This window comes from Hylobates moloch, unplaced genomic scaffold (assembly GCF_009828535.3).
Source record: "Hylobates moloch isolate HMO894 unplaced genomic scaffold, HMol_V3 SCAFFOLD_15, whole genome shotgun sequence".
Lineage (NCBI taxonomy): Eukaryota > Metazoa > Chordata > Mammalia > Primates > Hylobatidae > Hylobates > Hylobates moloch.
In genome coordinates, this window is record NW_026652290.1 from 85,806,570 (window position 1) to 85,827,819 (window position 21,250).

At 35.5% G+C, this 21,250-nt stretch overlaps 1 protein-coding gene across 7 annotated transcripts in view; it reads left to right on the forward strand.

Moving 5' to 3' along the window:
- Positions 1-21,250, forward strand: part of MAP4K3 (mitogen-activated protein kinase kinase kinase kinase 3) — a 191,195-nt gene that overhangs the window by 136,614 nt on the left and 33,331 nt on the right. For all 7 annotated transcript variants that reach the window (XR_009210009.1, XM_032177925.2, XM_032177926.2 and 4 more), the window contains 8 exons: positions 711-769; positions 7,249-7,287; positions 7,690-7,743; positions 10,538-10,580; positions 12,596-12,755; positions 13,910-14,022; positions 17,698-17,739; positions 19,917-20,001. Coding sequence is in view for 6 of the 7 variants with exons in the window: in XM_032177925.2 (XP_032033816.1) it covers positions 711-769; positions 7,249-7,287; positions 7,690-7,743; positions 10,538-10,580; positions 12,596-12,755; positions 13,910-14,022; positions 17,698-17,739; positions 19,917-20,001 (595 nt within the window). In the remaining variant the exon portion in view is untranslated. The remainder of the gene's footprint in view (positions 1-710; positions 770-7,248; positions 7,288-7,689; positions 7,744-10,537; positions 10,581-12,595; positions 12,756-13,909; positions 14,023-17,697; positions 17,740-19,916; positions 20,002-21,250) is intronic.

Below are 21,250 nucleotides of genomic sequence, written 5' to 3' on the forward strand. Positions count from 1 at the left end.
TGGAAAGCACATCTCTTTTTCTCAAGAAGGCATTTGAGTTGAGCATGTATACTGTTCATCCTTTTAAATGTTAATTCTTAACACTCTATAACCCACAGCATTATGTCGGAAGGTGTTTAAATAGTTAAGGAACTGCCTTAATACTCATTTGAAGTTTTGCTTTTATACTCTTAAAAAATTATTAAAGTTCCCTCAGTACAATTTATAATATTGCACAAGTTCATATATGTAATTTACTTTTAAAATAGCACCCAATTTTATATCTTTAAAAAATTATTACCTGCGTGAAACAGCAGTAGAAATATGTGAAAGTGTATATATATGTAATTATTTTAGATACTATATACAAAGCAAACCAAGATTTTTGTTGCTTATTCACTTCTGAACATTTTTGATTCATTATAACTGGAGAATAAACACCTTATTTGAGCTTTTTTCTTTCTAAAAACTGATTTTTACAAAAGTTAAAGTAACAGTAACCAAAAATGAAACTTTGCATATGTTGTTCAGAAAAATTCCAAGAAAAACACTCAAATAATAAAATACTGAAATCAGGACTATGAACTCGTGAAATCCTTCTTTTTAAGAATGTATAGCAATACAGATTTATTTGGGGGCCTGGGACTTGTCTTTTAAAAATAATATATATTAATGTATCATGGTGTGTGATATACTACTATTGTGCTAAGTATTTTATTTTGTACTATTAGGATCTGCAACTGGAATATGGACAAGGACACCAAGGTAGTTACTTTTTAGGTGCAAACAAGTAAGTAAAGTTCTTTTAAAACAATTTAAATTCAAGAATGGTTAAGTTGCCTTTAATATTATATTTTAATATTTAAGGTAGAAAATTGTATTAAGCTGGTAGATATATTTATATTTTACAATATACATTTAACCTTTTTCCATTGCTTCCTTGCTCATTATTTAGTTAATAGTTGTCGTAATGGGAAGCATCAACATAATTTTTTTATATCAAGCTACATTGCTGATCTTGTATGTTAGAGAAGACCACATGTATTGCCACTGAAGGCAGATATATGTTTTAGCACTTTATTTATTTCTAAAATTGATCTGTTTATTTCTTATACAACTTGCTTTGGTACATCTCTTAAGATGGGTTGGTCACTGAAAACAGCTGGAATTATTCATACAACTTAGAAATCTTAACTTTTTGGCTATAAGGTTTTTTTAAAGTAAGATAGTAGTTAAAATGTGTGTCTGAATTCTTAAAAGTTACCAATCTAGGCAGTAAATAAATTCAACAGTTATTTAATGCCTCTTCTACACCAGGCACTATCTAATTGATAGAGGCACAGAGGTTTAAAAGGCAGCTTACAAACATTAACAACTTAAATTGTTCATTTACCAGGTATGATGGGAGACAGAACTTTGCTATTCCCCTTAGAGTCTCATTTTCTAAGTTTGTGGATAAATTATCATGATAAAAACTAATTTATAAGGGAATATAATTTAAATTACCAAACTTCCAGCAGTGCATATATTATTTTAATAGTCAGAACAACTTAAAATTTCTTTTTTTTTTTTTTTTTTTGAGGCAGAGTCTCACTCTGTTGCCCAGGCTGCAGTGCGGTGGCATGATCTTGGTTCACTGTAGCCTCCGCCTCCCGGGTTCAAGTGATTCTCATGCCCCAGCCTCCCAGTAGCTGGGACTACAAGGGCCTGCCACCACACCAAGCTAATTTTTTGTTTTTTTGTAGAGACTGCGTTTCACCATGTTGGCCAGGCTGGTCTCGAACTCTTGGCCTCAAGTGATCCACCTGCCTCAGCCTCCCAGAAGGTGCTAAGATTACAGGTGTGAGCCACCATGCCTCGCAAAATTTCAAAATATTATTTCAGTTGCATTAGAGAGTTGAGACATACATTCTCATATTTTAAGTTAAGCAGTTGAGAAATAGTAACTAAAGACAAATAGCTTAGTTTTAAGGGTAATAATGCAAAATCATGTTTCTCTCTTTTTTTAATAAACTAAATACCAGATGTTTAATTTTTTACTTAAATATACTATCCTTTCGTAACACAGAGAAAAGGCTTTAATAACAACCTAGAGAAATATATTAGTTTTTATTTAAGTTGAACTTCAGTTAAATACGGTCAGAGTTTTAAAAATATTATTAGCTTTGATACTGTTATTAAGTCATTATTATTATTAGCATTTATGTTTTTTAAAATGGAAAATAAGTGTAAAATTTTCTTGGTAGAAAAAATGAAATTTTACCTAAATAGTTAACTATTTGTGATTTATAAGTTGTCTTAGTTGGTGAAAAACAAAGGAAAGTTTGTCTCATAGTGGATTAGCAAATAAAAAAAATTTTTGAAGTGTTTTTGTGTTATTTTCTCTAAATATGAAGTCCCTAATTTTAAGGACCTTGTTAGCAAATTTTAGTGTATTTTAAGAGACTGAAAAATTTGGGAAAATATTTTTTACCTTTTTTGATTCATTTTAAATACATTTTAAAAATTTGTACATTCAAAGTACAAAAAAAAAATGTAGCCCCTCACGAAATGCTTTTCCAGATTCCTTAGTTTCCATTGTCTGATTTCTGATTGTTAGACATTTTCATAGTGTATAGTTATTTTGGCTAGGTAAAATGTTAATAATTTGCCCAACCTTCATTTTTTGATGAATTGGATCCCTGCTTAAGGAACTGTATTCTATATAACGAACCCTTGGCAAGGTAGGTTGGCCAAAAGTTTGCCCTTTGGCTGTGTTTCATGTGTAGGTATAGACATACATGTGACATGAGCATGGATGTAGCACTCCTCTTGCTGTATTGATATGTCTGCTTTATTATTGTGATTAGGCAGTGTTTTAAAAACGGGATTTCCTGCTTTCTCCATAGGTGATCAGGCAGACAGATTTCCATTGATGGGTTTCTACCTATTCCAGACCATGCAGGAACTATCTAATTAGAATTGTTAACATAGGACTTTTCTTTTTCTAACAGGAAGCATATGTATTTTGACTTATACTTGCTTGTTTCCTTTTCTTTGGAATTCTAATCTCACTAAGGTCAGCTTTTCTGATAATTTATTTAAAACCAACAAAATATTATTTTTAAAAGAAAACACTAGGCCGGGAGTGGTGACTCACGCCTGTAATCCCAGCACTTTGGGAGGCTGAGGCAAGTGGATCACCTGAGGTCAGGAGATCGAGACCAGCCTGGCCAACATGGTGAAACCCTGTCTCTACTAAAAATACAAAAATTAGCTGGACATGGTGGCACACGCCTGAGGTCCCAGCTACTTGGGAGGCTGAGGCAGGGGAATCGCTTGAACCCAGGAGGCAGTGGTTGTAGTGAGCCGAGATCATGCCATTGCACTCCAGCCTGGGTGACAAGAATGAAACTCCGCCTCAAAAAAAAAAAGAAAAGAAAACTTTAAATTATTTATGTTTTGTTTTAATTTAGGGCAAAAAAGGTTGTAGGTAAATTCTCTTCTAATAAGTAATAGTTAAAGGAGTACATTGAATTACACAATTTCTGGCACAGCTGAGTATAGTAGTAGTAAATGCCAGATGGCTTTTCCTATAAACTACATGACTTTGAGAAATTTACCTCTATTATTGCTAGTAAAATGGATAATATAATAGTACCTGCCTCATAGGGTGCTAAGGATGAAATGGAATAATTGCTATAAAGCATTTAGCACATTTAGGACTTAGTAAATACTTATTAGTTGCCTTTATTTATGGTAGTTATTCAGTAAATAATTGTTGATTGTATGAACAAGTAGATAATATGAGTGAATAAAACTGCTGTTTAATTTTAGAGAAATAGGGTTTTTGTTTGTTTGCTTGTTTGTTTGAAATGTAATCAGAGCAGTACTTACAGACTGGGGGCAGTTAGACAATTTTGAAAGATGTTAATAACCTGCAGCACTGATTCCTTAGCTAATGCAAATATGCTGAGCATTTTGGTGGTCATTTTAGACCTCTGCCATATCTGTTTGTACATTGTTTCATTTTTAACCTTTTCGTCAACATTTCTTACTCATTTTAGATTGACTTAGAATTCAGCATCTGAAAGCATTGTTTTTGTTTTGTTTTGTTATTTACTTTCTAAAACTTCCATAAGAGAAGAATTCAAGTGGACTAGTGAATAGTGACATTGTTTATTGTGTAACACTCAATCTTGGTGAATAAATCAGTATCACATTTTCTCCAGTGCTCTCAAGATGCAGTATTTACTGTAAACAGACTTTTTAGCAAATTTAGCCATATTTCATTTTCTCTTTTATAAAGCCTAAAAAGTAAATCATGCATCCTACTTTTCATTAAGACTGTATTAATTCTGTAATTTCATTAATAAAATATCTTAACACATAATGGAGATTTATAGGTAAATGAGTTAAAATATACATATGAATCCCTGAGCCATGGGCTATCTGCTTTTTCATATTCACTTATTCAACCATTCTCTTATTGTTAGAGAACTCCCAGGAAGATTCTTTTTAAAAAAGTGGAATGCTGGCCGGGTGTGGTGGCTCACGGCTTATACCTGTAATCCCAACACTGGGAAGCCGAGGCAGGTGGATCACTTGAGGCCAGGAGTTCAAGACCAGCCTGGGCAATATAGTGAGACTCCGTCTTTACTGAAAATACAAAAATTAGCCGGGCATGGTGGTGCACACCTGTAACCCTAGCTACTCGGGAGGCTGAGGAACGAGAATTGCTTGAACCTGGGAGGTGGAGGTTGCAGTGAGGCAAGATCACACCACTGCACTCCAGCCTGGACAAAAAAAGCAAGACTCCATCTCAAAAAAAAAAAAAAAAAAAAAAAAAGTGAAATGCGAATGCAGTATAAATACAATTAAATATGGTACATTTTAAATTGTCTTCCTATATTCAAATCCTAATATTTTCTATTGTAAAAAAAATCTCAAAAAAGATTGTCACGTGTTTAACAAAAAGTATTTTTTCACATCTAAAATTACATAAAAGCCCACTGTACAGTTCAGAGACATTATGTTTAATTTGGTAAAATAGTTTAAAGCAGCACTTCTCAAATATTTGGTCTCATGATTTTTTACAGTGTTTAAAATTATTGAGGATTCCAAAGAGCTTTTGTTTATAGGGGTTATAACTATCAGTATTTATAGTATTTGAAATTAAACTTAGAACTTTTCAAAATGTTAATATATTTTTAAAATAATATTATTTGTTATAAATAACATACTTTTGTGTGTGTGTTTAAAAAAAAAATCTCCATTCTTAAGGACCAGCTCAAATGCCACCTCTTTACAGTGGCTTCTTATAACACCTCTGATTTCTCTCCTGAGACTCAGAGGCAGCGAATAATTGCCATAAAAGGTTTTATTATATATGTCAGTGCACTGCAGAACACTTTTTGTTGAGGTCCACTAATAACATTTTTTTATGAAAAAATAGCTATTTTTTAGAAACAAAATCATATTAGTGAAAAAAAGTAGCATTGTTTTACTTTTTTTTTTTTTTCAAGTCTTCTTAACATTGTCTTAATAGAAGACAGCTAAATTCTCATGTCTGCTACTGCATTTAATCTGTTGTGGTATCACACGTCTTGTAGTCTCTGGAAAACTCCAGTGTGTACTCATGAGAAAATAAGAGCAACAAAGGTATTGCATATTGTGAAAATAGTTTGGACCTTGCAGACCCCTACAGGAGACTAAGAGACCCCAGGATTTTTATACCACAATTTGAGAACTGCTAGTTTAAGGAAATGTTACTTAGCCAATAGTAATAAAGAAAATACTAATCAAGTCCCAAGTCTGTCCTAAATTACCCTTCTAAGCACTTTACCTACATTAATTCAGTAGATCTTCTGACAGCCACTTTGAAATAAGTACTGAGGTGATTTCCACTTTACATAGCTGGAAACCAAAGCATAGAGAAATCAGAGTAACTTATCCAGTGCCATATCCTGTGATGGTGAAGGAAGGATTCAGATTCGGGCCGTCTTGGCTTTAAAGCCTGTCTGCATTTTGCTCTACTGCCTCTAGACAGAAGCTCCTCCTTTCTTAGAGTTGGCCTTTGGAGAGCTTTGTGAATAAGATAATATTTGACTGTGGTACCTCACTTTTTGTATCTCCAAAATAGGACTTGCAATTAGTTTATGGTTTTCCTATAGGATTTACCACTCTGGAGTCATAAGTTTTTCATTTTTTAAAATTTAAATTGTTGTTAATCTAGGCTAATTAAAATATTGATGCCTAAAACCTATTCTATTAATTGCTTACAGTAGGTAACCATACCTTTCAGTTTCTCTAGTTTTATGTTTTGTAATTTTAAGGGCAGTTTTTCCTGATATGTATTAGGAGAGAAAATAATTAAAAGATGCTACCTTATAACTTTTAGGGAGAGTAACATTTTTGCTGACTCTCTTTTATCCCAGTAGTATATTAGTAACTATATTTATCTCCCCTACTAGCTTTGAGAAGTCTGTTGAGTCTTTATGCTTGAAGAGTGTAATTTAGGAGGTATGCTGCATGAATTTGCAGTAAAAAGAAGTAAGGGAACTTCAGGAATGCCGTAAGTTCTCTCTTACGTTCCTGAAAATTAAAGTTTTGTATACTGCTCCTAATGGTAAAATCCTCGACCTGGTCTGATACAGGCTTAGTCTCCCAAAAGTGTAAATGTGTTTGCCCGTGCACCACTGGAGAACAAATCCTTCAGGTAAGTGAGTGTCTTCTGTGAAAGCAAAGTGCTACTACATTCATGTATTCACATCACATGCATGCATGCTTCCGCAGAGAGATCCAACATGGTGAGTTTCATTTTGTAGGATTGCCTGAGAGCATGATGTTATTTTAAAGTGTGTCACCTTCCGTATTTTAAGAAAAAGAAAGTATATATAATTTCAGGTGTCAGGTATAAAATTCCAGGTAAAATTTGAATCCTGGAAACTTCTGACTATGACCCTGCAATTATTGTTTTGTCAGTACTGTTGTGACATTCCATGGTGAGTTGTCTTCTGTTTGAATTGGTATTTTTCAATAAATATTAGGATTTATTTTGTTCATTTAAAATACATGTATAAAGACATTAGCAACAGGAAAATAGAGGTATCTCATTAAATATAACTTGATGTTTTATGGTTGCAGAGGTGATCACTAGCAAATTTTCGGTAAATGGTAAAAAGTAATCATTCAAAAAATGTATGGGTAAGGTTAAAATGATAAAAACACATTCGATATTCCTTTGATCATTTATTCACATTATTTTTTGTTTTTGTTTTTTCTTTTAAGGAGTCTTCTCAAGTCTGTTGAAGAAGAATTGCATCAGCGGTAATTTTAATTTTTAGTCTTAAAGTACTTTATGTCACAGACAAGTCAAGTCGATTTGCCCCCTTCTCTGTTATAGTCTATTTGTTTGAGTTGTCTTTTTTTTCTTTAATACAGATAGGGCCTCGCTCTGTTGCCCAGGCTGGATTGCAGTGGTGTGATCATAGCTCACTGCAGCCTTGAACTCTTGGGCTCAAGCGATCTTTCCACCTCAGCCTCCCTAGTAACTGACATCACGATCCACCGCTCCCAGTTCCTTGTTTTAATTCTGAATCTATCCTATCCTATAAAGATGCAGAAATAAAATTTTATCTTACAGTAGCTTTACCTGCATTTTCTAAAATTTCTTCTTATACACAGTTTTGGTAAAATCCATTTAATAACAGTGACATCCTTTTTATTTAGAGGACACGTGGCACATTTAGAAGATGATGAAGGAGATGATGATGAATCTAAACAGTAAGTTCTGTCTCTGTTTTTGGTAAAAAGAAAAGGTGTCATTTGACCTGATTTCATCAATCTGGCAGCTTAATATTGATGGAAATTTTAATATCAGTAACACAATATTACGGGTTGTACCTCAGTTTCCTTCCTTTTTTCTATTCTAGTTACATTAGCTTGGGCTGACATAACAAAATACCATAGACTTAGACAACAGAAATTTGTTTCTCACAGTTCTGGAGGTGGGAAGTTCAAGATCAAGGTACCAACCAACTTGGTAAGGGCTGCCCTCTTGGCTTGCAGACAGCCGTCTTCTGGCCGTGTCTTCACATGGCCTTACCTCAGTGTATGCACATGATGGGATCAGGGCTAAGAGTGATCTCTCTCTCTTCTTGTAAGATCACCAATCCCATAGGATTAGGATCCCACTGTTACAACCTCATTTAAGCTTAATTACTTCCTAAAAACCCATCTCTAAATATAATCACATTGCGGGTTAGGACTTCAACATGTGAATTTTTTTTTTTTTTTTTTTTTTTTTTTTGAGACGGAGTCTTGCTCTGTCGCCCAGGCTGGAGTGCAGTGGCGCGATCTCGGCTCACTGCAACCTCCGCCTCCCGGGTTCACGCCATTCTCCTGCCTCAGCCTCTCCGAGTAGCTGGGACTACAGGCGCCCGCCACCACGCCCGGCTAATTTTTTGTATTTTTAGTAGAGACGGGGTTTCACCGTGGTCTCGATCTCCTGACCTCGTGATCCGCCCACCTCGGCCTCCCAAAGTGCTGGGATTACAAGCGTGAGCCACCGCGCCCGGCCCAACATGTGAATTTTATAGCGACACATTTCAGTCCATTTTTTCCAAAGAACTTCGGAAAAAAACTAACAAGGACAATAATTTTTTATTGTAGATTTATCAGTAATTGATAGCTGCTGTAATTTTACTACAACTACAAAGAAGCTTATTATAAATTTGATTAAATTTTAATCTGTTATATTTCAAGTGAACAAATACTTTGGATGTAAATATATAGTTTTAAAGGAGGAATATTTTTACTATTATGTATGCATTGATGTTGACTTTTTTGTTTTTTTTTTTAAATAAAGATGCAGTTTCATGGTAAAATGATAAGAGCACTTGACTAGCAGTTGAGGGCATAGGTTTTCCTTTTCACCTCACTACTCTGTGATCTTGGGTAAAGTTACATAACCTTTCTAGGCCTTGAAATCCTCATCTGAGACATTTGTGCGTCATCATATTACAATTTTTTATTTCTTTCTTTTGAGAAAGGGTCTTGCCTTCTCTATGGCCCACCTGAAGTGCAGTGGTGTGATCTTGGCTCACCACAGCCTCGACCTCCTGGCTCAACCAGTCCTCCCACCTCAGCCTCCTGAGTAGCTGGGACTGCACCTCCATGCTTCCTAATTTTTTATTTTTTTGTAGAGATGGGTTTCCACCATGTTGTTCAGGCCGGGCTCGAACTCCTGAGCTCAAGCAGTCTGCTCACCTCAGCCTCCTAGAGTGCTGGGATTACAGGCATGAGCCACTATGACCAGCCTTTTTCTGTTTCTAAAACTGAATCTGAGTTATAATGAATCCTAACTTCAGTCACATTCTGCCTGTAATTTCATAAAGCATATATATAGTTTTTGATGAGCTTCATCAAAGATGTTTCATATCTAACAGTAGCAAAAATGAAGTTTACAATGTGATATATTTTATACCGTATCATTTATTTCATAAGCCAGATGTGGCTTGTATTCTTAATTATTTACCTTTCAGTTGATATAAACTGTAATTATAATTATCTTTTCCAGTTTTAATTACAATATAGTACTTGGAACCAAGAAAGTGTATTACCCAATTACTTCTTTTTAAATTGAATTTAATTATTTTAACTTAAATAATTATAATACAAATTTGTGTGGTACGTAGTAACGTTTTGATACATACAATGTAGTGATTTGATCAGGATAATTAGCATATCCATCATCTCAAACATTTATCATTTCTTTGTGTTGGGAACATTCAATATCCTCCTTCTAGCTGTTTGAAACTAAATAACACATTATTGGTTTTTTGTTTTGTTTTGTTTTTTGAGACAGTCTTGCCCTGTCACCCAGGCTGGAGTGCAGTGGCATGATCTCGGCTCTCTGCATGCAAGCTCTGCCTCCCGGGTTCATGCCATTCTCCTGCTGGGACTACAGGCACCCACCACCACACCTGGCTAATTTTTTTGTATTTTTAGTAGAGACGGTGTTTCACCACGTTAGCCAGGATGGTAGGATGGTCTCGATTTCCTGACCTCGTGATTTGCCCACCTTGACCTCCCAAAGTGCTGGGATTACAGGCATGAGCCACCACGCCTGGCCCATTATTGTTAACTATAGTCATCCTACAGTGGTGTGAGAGAGTAGTACTTCTTATTCCACTTATACAACTGCAATTTTGTATTCTGTAACAAATCTCTCCCTTTCCTCCCCTTTTCCCTGCCCTTCCCAGTTCCTGGTATCCTGTGTTCTGCTTTTTACTTCTATGAGATCAACTTTTTTTTTTTTAGCTTCCACATGAGTAAGAACCTGCGGTGTTTAACTTTCTATTTCGGCTTATTTCACTTAACATAATGTCCTCCAGTTCCCAGTTACTTCTGAATAATACCTCTAGCAACATTTCACAAAATACTTTAGAAAAAACTTACAATCTTAGAAAATGATATTTGTCTTTGCAGCTTATGTGTCTTTGAAAAAATTATTATATTTTAGGATTGGTTCATTTGTAAAATGAATAGTTCTGATTCTAAACTTTTCTGTTTTTAGTTCAACTCTGAAAGCAAAAGTTCCACCTCCTTTGCCACCAAAGGTAGAAAGATTTATTTTTCAGTTTGATACATGTGTGTTATTGTTCTGCCAATTTAATACTTTTTTGAGAGTTTTTCTAGCTTTTCATTTGTGATCCACAAAGAAAAATCATGAAGTTGATATAAGTTAATGATTTTTTATTATATTTGTCTCTTTTTATAATGCCCAACTTATATTTAGTGTTCATTCTTTTTTTTTTTGTTTTTTTGAGACAGCCTCTCTGTCACCCAGGCTGGAGTACAGTGGCATGATCTCGGTTCACTGCAGCCTCCTCCTCTCGGGTTCAAGCAATTCTCCTGCCTCAGGCTTCCCAATAGCTGGGATTACAGGCATGCACCGCCAGGTCCAGCTAAAGTTTTGTATTTTTTAGTAGAGACTGGGTTTTGCCATGTTGGCCAGGATCGGCTCAAACTCCTGACCTCAGGTGATCTGCCTGCCTTGGCCTCCCAAAGTTTTGGGATTACAGGCATGAGTCACTGTGCCTGGCCTTATTTAATGTTCATTCTAAGTAACAAGTCCTAGGAATTTACACTGAAAATGATTGTATTAATGGATTAGCGTTATTTGACTTGGGTTAGAAAACTCACATTTCTTATAAGATTGTTTTTCTCAAAATCTGCAATCTATTCCTGACTTCTAAGAATGAATAAAGGATAGTAATTTATCATCATAGATATTTAATTTTCAAAAGATAATTTTAATTAAAAATACAAAATAGTACAATTTTTAAATGCTTTTTAACAACAAAATTATTTTTCCAAACAAAATAATTCTAAAATAGTAATTTCAACTGATGGGTTGTTTTTTTTAAAGGTAAAATGAGCTAATATATATTTTATTTCATAAGTTCATATGCATAGCAAATTTTAATTATAACATGAGCTGCTTTAAAGTTTAAAATCAAAGTGTTACAAATGAGAGTTGGAGTCTTACCAATCTTGTCATTCAGTTTATTACTATTTTCATTTATTTTCATTTTATACAGTTGAGAAAATCCTGATTCATGCAAGTAAATAATGCTGTACTTGCTTGTTTAGTTTTATCATAGCAGAAGTAAAGAGATCTGAATTTCAAAGAAATAAGTGCTGAGCAATAATAAGAGACACGTTATAAATTCTACAAACCGTCAGCCAACTGTAGGTTTTTCCATTGTTTGTACAAAAAGTGTCTCAGGCATCCCGTAGTGCTGTGTTGGTATTCTCCAACATGATAACGATTTTTGTTTTTTTGTTTTGTTTTGTTTTGTTTTGAGATGGAGTCTCGCTCTTTCGCCCAGGCTGGAGTGCAGTAGCGCTATCTCGGCTCACTGCAAGCTACGCCTCCCGGGTTCACGCCATTCTCCTGCCTCAGCCTCCTGAGTAGCTGGGACCACAGGCGCCCGCTGCCACGCCCGGCTAATTTTTTGTATTTTTAGTAGAGACGGGGTTTCACCATGTTAGCCAGGATGGTCTCGATCTCCTAACCTCGTGATCCACCTGCCTCGGCCTCCCAAAGTGCTGGGATTAGAGGCGTGAGCCACTGCACCTGGCCACGTGATAACATTTTAATTGGTATCCTCTCATGCCCCTGGTCTGAAAGATTAAGCATTACCATAAAGACATTGAGTCATCTAAGAGAGAGCTTAGATTAGCCTTGATAAGGAGCTGAACTTTGACTAGCCTGAATATTTGAAATAAAAAGAGATTCATTTAAATTGAAGGAGATAAGAAAGACTAGAATATTTTTATTTGGCTAGTCTAAGTGGGGAGACTTGTGAGGAATTAATAAAAAAGTCGACTTAGAGGCCCTTTTATTTGCACAGCAGCAAAACCTGAGATGTACACATTTTAGTGTACATTTTTAGAATATATTTAAAACAATAAGATAGTCTGAATTGGATGGTTGAGTAACCTTTAAACTCATCTGGTAAACCTCTAATGTATAGTAGAAATATTTGAAAGCTTCTGTATAATAGTACTTACTTCAGGAAAATAATTTGATGTTTCATCGTTGGTCTCTTTTTCTATATTATTTCAGCCTAAGTCTATCTTCATACCACAGGAAATGCATTCTACTGAGGATGAAAATCAAGGAACAATCAAGAGATGTCCCATGTCAGGGAGCCCAGCAAAGCCATCCCAAGTTCCACCTAGACCACCACCTCCCAGATTACCCCCACAAAAACCTGTTGCCTTAGGTAATGGTGGAGGGTGACAGCAAATATGTTACCAGGTTTTCATACTCTGGGGAGAAAAAAAACTTTCTTTTAAGAGATTATTCGAAATTCTTTTGGTGCAGGAGAGAAGGAAAGCAATGGCTATGGAGATGTTTTCTGCTTTTTGCCTACTGGCTTAAAGTGTTGTTATGACAGGATTCCCTATGACACAGTCTGAGATATTTTGTCCTCATTTCTCATTTCTTATTTAGCCTTCTCTCTTCTGGAGACTGGTTCCCCATTCATTTAGCTACAGTGTGGAAACAATGCAAATTAAACTATGAACAAACACAGAAAATGTGTTTTGCGTCTAGGTTACTTCTGTTTTAGAAGAGAGTACCTTGTCTAACTCCTTATTTCATTTAATCATTTCTAAAAAAATAATTGGTATTATTTGCTAGGTATTTGCCTCCAAATTAATACTAGAAGGTGCTGTTTTAACACTGTAAAGACTCCTCTGTGTTTATCCAGAAGAAGCAATTTTAAAAAAGAACAACTAGGCCGGGCACGGTGGCTCACACCTTTAATCCCAGCACTTTGGGAGGCCGAGGCAGGTGGATCACCTGAGGTCAAGAGTTTGAGACCAGCCTGACCAACATGGTGAAACCCCATCTCTACTAAACAAAAAATACAAAATTAGCTGGGCGTGGTAGCACATGCCTGTAATCCCAGCTACTTGGGAGACTAAGGCAGGAGAATCGCTTGCTTGAACCTGGGAGGCAGAGTTTGCACTAAGCCAAGATCACGCCTTTGCACTCTAGCCTGGGTGATAAGAGCGAAACTCCTTCTCAAAAAAAAAAAAAAAGCAACTAAAGTTTCTTGGATGACATAATATAAATCACCCCTTTTCTAAAAGTAGTTATGAATTCAGTATTTGTTTTTTTAATGCTAACAAATACGTGCACTTATATACAACCTGAATTTAAATTTGCCTAATATGCCAGAAATAGAGGTATAAGTAGAAGAACATATATATAAATGACATCTTACTTTCATAGTAAATATTCCTATTGGGTAATCCCAAATGAATAATGACACTATCTCAGAGTTAATATTTTTTCTTTCCTACTTGATAACTTTCTGAATAAAAATTTTCGTGAAGATTAATCATTTTCAATGAATATATCTTATTGAAGGAAATGGAATGAGCTCCTTCCAGTTAAATGGTGAACGAGATGGCTCATTATGTCAACAACAGAATGAACATAGAGGCACAAACCTTTCAAGAAAAGAAAAAAAAGATGTACCAGTAGGTATTGATATTCATAAGTTCTACTTGTATTTGTTTCCTTTTTAACTGTTAAGTTAGTTTTATGCTTACAATTAGTGACACTATAGCACTAGTATATTTTACAATTACTGTATTAATATTTTAGTATATTAATTATAATGGTGAATAGATTATTTAAATCTTGAAAAAAGTAACTTAGCTATGGTAAACTTGAATGATGGCTTCTTATCGTTTACATTATTTAGACTAATTTGTTATGTAGTACATTATAAAACATCTTCTTTATACAGATAAATGCTTAGTATTCTTGTGATTGTTCACAAAATAACTTATCATACTCATTGAGTATAATTGATTCTTAATAGTTTCTCTTGCAGTCTCATGAAGTTATGGAAATAAGGATATAGATAAAGAAAGCTGTAGCTTCTACCCCAGGACAAATTTCTAACTATAGATCATGGGTCCCCAACCCCTGGGCTGCAGACCAGTAGTGGTCAGTGGCCTGTTAGGAACTAGGCCACATAGCAGGAGGTGAGCAGTGGGCAAGTGAGCATTACCGCCTGAGCTCCACCTTCTGTCAGGTCAGCTGCAACATTAGATTCTCATAGTGCAAACCCTATTGTGAAGTGTGCATGCGAGGGATCTAGGTTGCACACTGCTTATACGAATGTAACTAATGCCTGATTATCTGAGGTGGAACAGTTTCATCCCGAAAACATCCCTCCCCTTCAACCCCCATCTGTGGAAAAATTGTCTTCCACGAAACCAGTTCCTGATGCCAAAAAGGTTGGGGAACCACTGTTAGAGATTACATAAGTAGTGACATTGCTGCTCTTACCACTTCAAGAAAGGTGAAATTAGCCTTAGAAGCTACTCTTTTCACAAATGTTAGCTAAAACATCGTAACTATTAAAACATGAATGTTATTCATCAGGGATTGTAAGAGATGAAACATTTTAAACATTTGTAGAGAATTGACTTATAATCACTGGAAGACCTTCAACTGTCATCATAGAATTTAAAATAGTAGAAAATCCTTAAAATCCCCAATATCTCAACAGATGTCAACGAGATGAATAGGATTTTTTGGAAGTTTTTGTATATACTAATATTTGTTATTTTTATAGAAATTTCTAGTATATTCAGTATGTTTGTCTAGTATATTCAGTATGCTATGGTTTCTGCAGTAAGCATGTCACTAGAGGCTTTTGTGCTATATCTATTTAACTTTTTAAAAATATTTCACTATACAATATGACATAATTATTCTTAAAATTCATGTAACGTATTTGGTGTTATTCGTTGTAATTTCTGAAATTTAGGTTATTTTTAACAAAAGTGTAAACTGTTCTTCAGGAATGGGTTTTATGAAGGTCTGTCCAACTGAGCAGTGCCTTTTTGCTTTCAACAATTTAAATTTTAACAGACCTGCTAACATAATAGTACAAAAATGCAGCTGAGTGACTGTAACACAGTATAAAATAAATAGCCTTTGAGAGATGTAAACTTTTTTTTTTAACCTTTCCTATGGTACTAAATAAACATTTTTTATGTATGCATTTTTAGTTCACTTTTTCTGTTACCTTACTTCATTAAGATAAGGAACTAACTGTTTCAGTAATTCTGAAATAAATATGTCCATGGCTATATCATAGGATAAACAGTATCAGTGATATATTGAAGCATGCTTACAGTTTATGCTGTAATTCTTGAAATTTACAGCCCTCACATCTGTAATCCCAGTGCTTTCAGTGGAAAAGGCAAAGGGATCACTGGAGACCAGAAGTTCAAGACCAGCCTGGGCAACATAGCAAAACTCTGTCTCTACAAAAAATAGAAATGTAGCCAGACATGGTGGCATGCACCCATAATCCTAGCTGCTCAGGAGGCTAAGACAGGAGAATCACTTGAGCCCAGGAGGTCGAGGTTACAGTGAGCTATGCTTGCCTGCCACTGCACTCCAGCCTGGGTGACAGAGCAAGACTGTATCTCTAAAAAAATTTAAATAATAAATTTATTTTATTTTATTTTATTTATTTATTCATTTTGAGATGAAGTCTCACTCTGTCACCCAGGCCAGAGTGCCGTGGCGCAATTTTGGCTCACTGCAACCTCCACCTTCTGGGTTCAAGCGATTCTCCTGCCTCAGCCTCCTGAGTAGCTGGGATTACAGGTGCACGCCACCACGCCCTTCTAATTTTTGTATTTTTAGTAGAGATGGAGTTTCACCATGTTGGTCAGGCTGGTCTCGAACCCTTGACCTCATGATCTGCCCACCTCAGCCTCCCAAAGTGCTGGGATTACAGGCATGAGCCACTGCTCCCAGCCTTATTTATTTTAAATAATATTTACAACCAATTCTATTAGTGCTTAGGTTAAATCTGAGAGTTATAACACTCAGAGCTCCCTAATTTAAAATGATGTTTTGCTAGGCCAGGCACGGTGGCTCACACCTATAATCAGTACACTTTGGGAGGCCAAGACAGGTGGATCACTTAAGGCCAGGAGTTCAAAACCAACCTGGCCAACGTGGTAAAACCCCATCTCTACTACAAATACAAAAATAGCCGGGCGTGGTGGCAGGCACCTGTAATCTCAGCTACTCAGGAGGCTGAGGCACGAGAATCACTTGAACCTGGAAGGCAGAGGTTGCAGTGACCCGAGATCGTGCCCCTGCACTCCAGCCTGGGTAACAGAGCAAGACTGTCTCAAAAAAAATTAAAAAAAAAAAAACAAAACAAAATGTATTTTTCAAAGCTGCAACAAATGGATATGAAAAAAGATAACTCAGTTAAAAAAAATGGGAAAAGAATTCACAAAAGAGGAAATACAGATAGCAGATAAACAGTTTTTAAAAAGATTCTTAATCTTCCTGGCAATCAGAGGCATGCAAATTAATGAGGAGCACAGGAGAAAAGGTTTTTTACTAATCGGCTTGGTGATATTGCTGTGAGACTAGAAAGAACCAAGAGCTCTCATACATTGCTGGTGGGTGTGATGTGATATGTACACTCTGAAAAGCAGTTTGACAGTCAATATGCACTAAAATGTAAAAGGTAGAGACCCTGTGTATCAGTAGTTTCTCAGTATACACATACTGCGGTATACTTCTCACAGGATACCAATAAAGACATCCACTCATACACTGTGTAAGTAGGTATATGCAGGAATATTTATTTCAGCTTTTGTGTTCTAGTAAAATATTGACAATAATCTAAATACTGAATAATGTTTAAGGATAGCTAAATAAAGTATATTTATGCTGTGCTGCAGTTAAAACAAATGAACTAAGTCTATGTGACCGATATGGATTACTGTCCAATTTTAAGGCAAAGAACACGCAGATAGTGTATAACTGTGTGTTTTAAATTCCCAACACACACAAAAACACTATTTTCTATGGGAACATGTATTTACTTATATACCAAAAATGTCTGGAAAGCCATATGATTACATAAGTATATCTAATTCACTAGAGAAAGATTTGGAAGGTTTTACACCAAACTAGTTTTTCTGGGGCAAGTACTAGAAATAGTGCATTGTGAAAGAATTATGGGGAACTTCAGCCTTAACTGTGATGTTTTGTTTTACAACGAATGTATTCATGTATTTTATTTGAATAAATGTGTTTGAAATACAGTATTGTTAAACAGCAGCAAAAAAAGTATAATCGTACATGTGTTCTTTTACTAGAAGCCTATTAGCAATGGTCTTCCTCCAACACCTAAAGTGCATGTAAGTACTAAATATGGAGTAGGCTGAGTTTCAAGCTAAGTCACTTGTATATGTTATCTTTGCTTAGGGTTTTTTTTTTTTTTTTGTCTGTTTGAAAGAACTTTCATTATTAATTGAAAAAAATCTGTAAGATTGCTAATTTAAGATGGCTAATTTAATTACAGGCATGTGTCACCATGCCCCGCTAATTTTTGTATTTTTAGTAGAGACAGAGTTTCACCATGTTGGCCAGGCTGGTCTCGAATTCCTGGCCTCAAGTGATCTGCCCACCTTGGCTTCCCAAAGTGCTGCGATTATAGGCATGAACTATCATGCCTGGCCTTTTTTTTTTTTTTTTTTTTGAGACGGAGTCTCACTCTGTCGCCCAGGCTGGAGTGCAGTGGCGTAATCTCAGCTCACTGCAAGCTCTACCTCCCAGGTTCACGCCATTCTCCTTCCTCAGCCTCTCGAGTAGCTGGGACTATAGGTGCCTGCCACCATGCCCGGCTAATTTTTTGTGTGTTTTTATAGAGACGGGTTTTACCATATTGGCCAGGCTGGTCTCAAACTCCTGACCTCAGGTGATGTGCCCACCTCGGCCTCCCAAAGTGCTGGGATTACAAGTGTGAGCCACCACACCCCACCCTTTTTTACCTTTAAATTCTACTTTTTAATTAATACAGAGTATACTTTATAAACTATATGTTACAAAATATATATATTTTATATTTGTAATTTATATCATAATTAATAAATACTTTAAAATAATTTTTAATATTGATTTATACAGTATACTTTATATTATATAGCATATATATTATAGCAGAGAAATATATACAATAGGGCAGATTTTCCCACTTGACTATAAGATAAAACACTTACCTCAGGCTTGCAGTTTGACAGGGAAAAGCTATCTATGGAATGCCAGGTAGATTCCAACTATACAAATTAGCTTAAGATTGGGAACTGGCTTGATTGTTTTGTTCTTCATTTTGTCATTTAAATTTCTAGGGGTTAGCAGTACCCTAACATAGAAATTTCCGTAGCTGTCTTAAAAGGTCGTTACTAGGATTAGTTAAATGATAGTTTCTGCCCTACATCCTAAAGACATGTTTCTATTGGTCAGCTCTACCTGATGGTATTGCCAAGCTAAATTGTTCTTTTTTGGTATCAGAGTCTTTAAAAATATATTGGTTGGTAGATTTCTGTCATTAAAAGGGAAATTTTAAGGTCCATGTTTTAATTATGTTAATATTTTTAATCCATTATTGTCAACTAGTGATGTTTTCGTCCAGTGTGTTACCTCCGTGTTTGTGAGGAAGACATTCCTTCTATAAAATGATGCGCAAATGCTGTTCTTTTAATTTAGGCCAACATGGCAAATGCTGAAATTTTCTCTGACCAAAAATGTTTTTGTACTGTTTTTCCCTCAAGTTGTCAGTAGTAAAAAGTGATTACCTGAGTCAACATTCTTGTACCTTGAGTATTTAACCAGAAGGATAATTTCAGAGTTAATATTTTGCTCTTTGACGATATAAAGTTCAAATGAGTGATATATTTCATTATGATATATTTATTATCTGAAAAGTTTGTAAATGGACTTGATAAATAATATTAACATCAAAGAGTTAAGCTTTTTAATGAATCTTTCCAAGGAAATAATCAGATTGCTCGATTGAAAAAAATAAAAAATAAAGTCTGTGTTTGGAGGTTGAAGCACATGTGTGAATTTCAAATCAGCCATACCTGTTTCAGTTTGTAATATGAAATTCAATTTTTAATACCATTTTTAGGCTCATAAAACCAAACAAGAAAAATGTCTTCCTTTGTAGAGATTATGATTTCCTTTTTACCAGAGACTATTGTATTGCTCTTGACATGGAGCATGTAAGATACATTATTGTGCAGAATTGGTTCCTATTATTGCTTTGTTTAGTTGAAAAGATAGAAAACATACGACTTTTTTTTTTTTCTCTTTTTTCCAAGTAAAATTATTGTGGCACCTGGAAACTTGTGGTACCACTGTTAGGCAAATGACTATGATGATTTCTTACACTTACTTCTGTAAATTTGAAGATGATCATAATTTCATTATACTATCTATAGACTCTCACATTAAAATAGATAATAGTTACATTTTATATATTAAAGACTGTTACTTGTCACTGTTTCATATTGGTTATTCTTTGTTTCCCTAGATGGGTGCATGTTTTTCAAAAGTTTTTAATGGGTGTCCCTTGAAAATTCACTGTGCATCATCATGGATAAACCCAGATACAAGAGGTAGTATTGTGTGTTTTTATCTGTTATCTTCCTAATTTTTTAAAACTAGGGCCATGAAAGCATTTGTGATTTTGTTTATTTTCTGAGTATCTTTCTGGGGAAAAAAAGTTTTGTTATAATTTTTTTTTAATTTTAAGGTCAATGTGTTTCTTTGTGCTGTTATCAGTGTTTGAGGTGACACATAACATTAAAATTTCACTGTATAGTTATCATATCAATATAGTGAAGCCATGGATTCTGTGCCACCCTAGTTTCCTCCAGAAATGTTTCTGCTGCTGCTGCACAGTAGTCTGGTATCTTTTTTTATTTTTTATTTGTAGGGAAAAGGTTTTGCTCTGCCACCCAGGCGTGATCATGGCTCACTATAACCTCAAACTTCTGGCCTTATGCAATCCCCCTGCCTCAGCCACCCAAGTAGCTAGGACTGCAGGACATGCCACCATTCCTGGCTGTTTTTGTTTTTGTTTTTGTTTTTTAATTTTTTGTAGAGATGGGGGCTCTCTGTGTTCCCCAGGCTGGTCTCGAACTCCTGGGCTCAAGCAATTGTCACCTCAGCCTCCCAAAGTGCTGAGATTACAGACATGAGCCACTGGCCAATAGCTTCATTTTTTTTTAAAACAGCCATTATGGAAGGAATTTAGCTACCAAGGATCCAGGATTTAGTGACCACTTTAGAGGATCTCTGACCTTAAAAGGGGCCATAATCAGAACAGTTGTCCTTAGGCAACCGCTAAGAACTGTCTGTGTCCTCTCACTGTAAATCTGAATCTGAATAGCTGTCTGTCTATGTAAGATACACATAGAACATTTATACATGAACATTTTTATATACATACACATATACTCTTATTAAATATTCTGAGTACTTTCATGTCATAGGCAAGGAAACTGGCACTCAGAGAGGTTCATTGTTTATAGCCAATTGGTGCTAGAAAGGGTCAGTTTAAATCCAGTACTGTCTGACCACAAATCTTATGCCATTAATCGCCCAGTACTAATCTTAAATGCTGGGAACTTCAGGAATCCTCTTAGCATTCTATACTGTTCTCAGCGTACTTCAATTTAGTCTAGTTAGTCTAGAAAAGTTCCTGACCTGTTACTCTGTATTATCTTAAAAACGGATCGGGCACTTTTCTTCAGGTTGCCTGCTTGGATCTCTTGGAAGTGTTCTTTCCTTTCTTTCCTGTTCTAAAGCCTTTTTAATAAATTTCCACTCCTGCTCCTGCTCTGGGAAACAAACAACAACAAA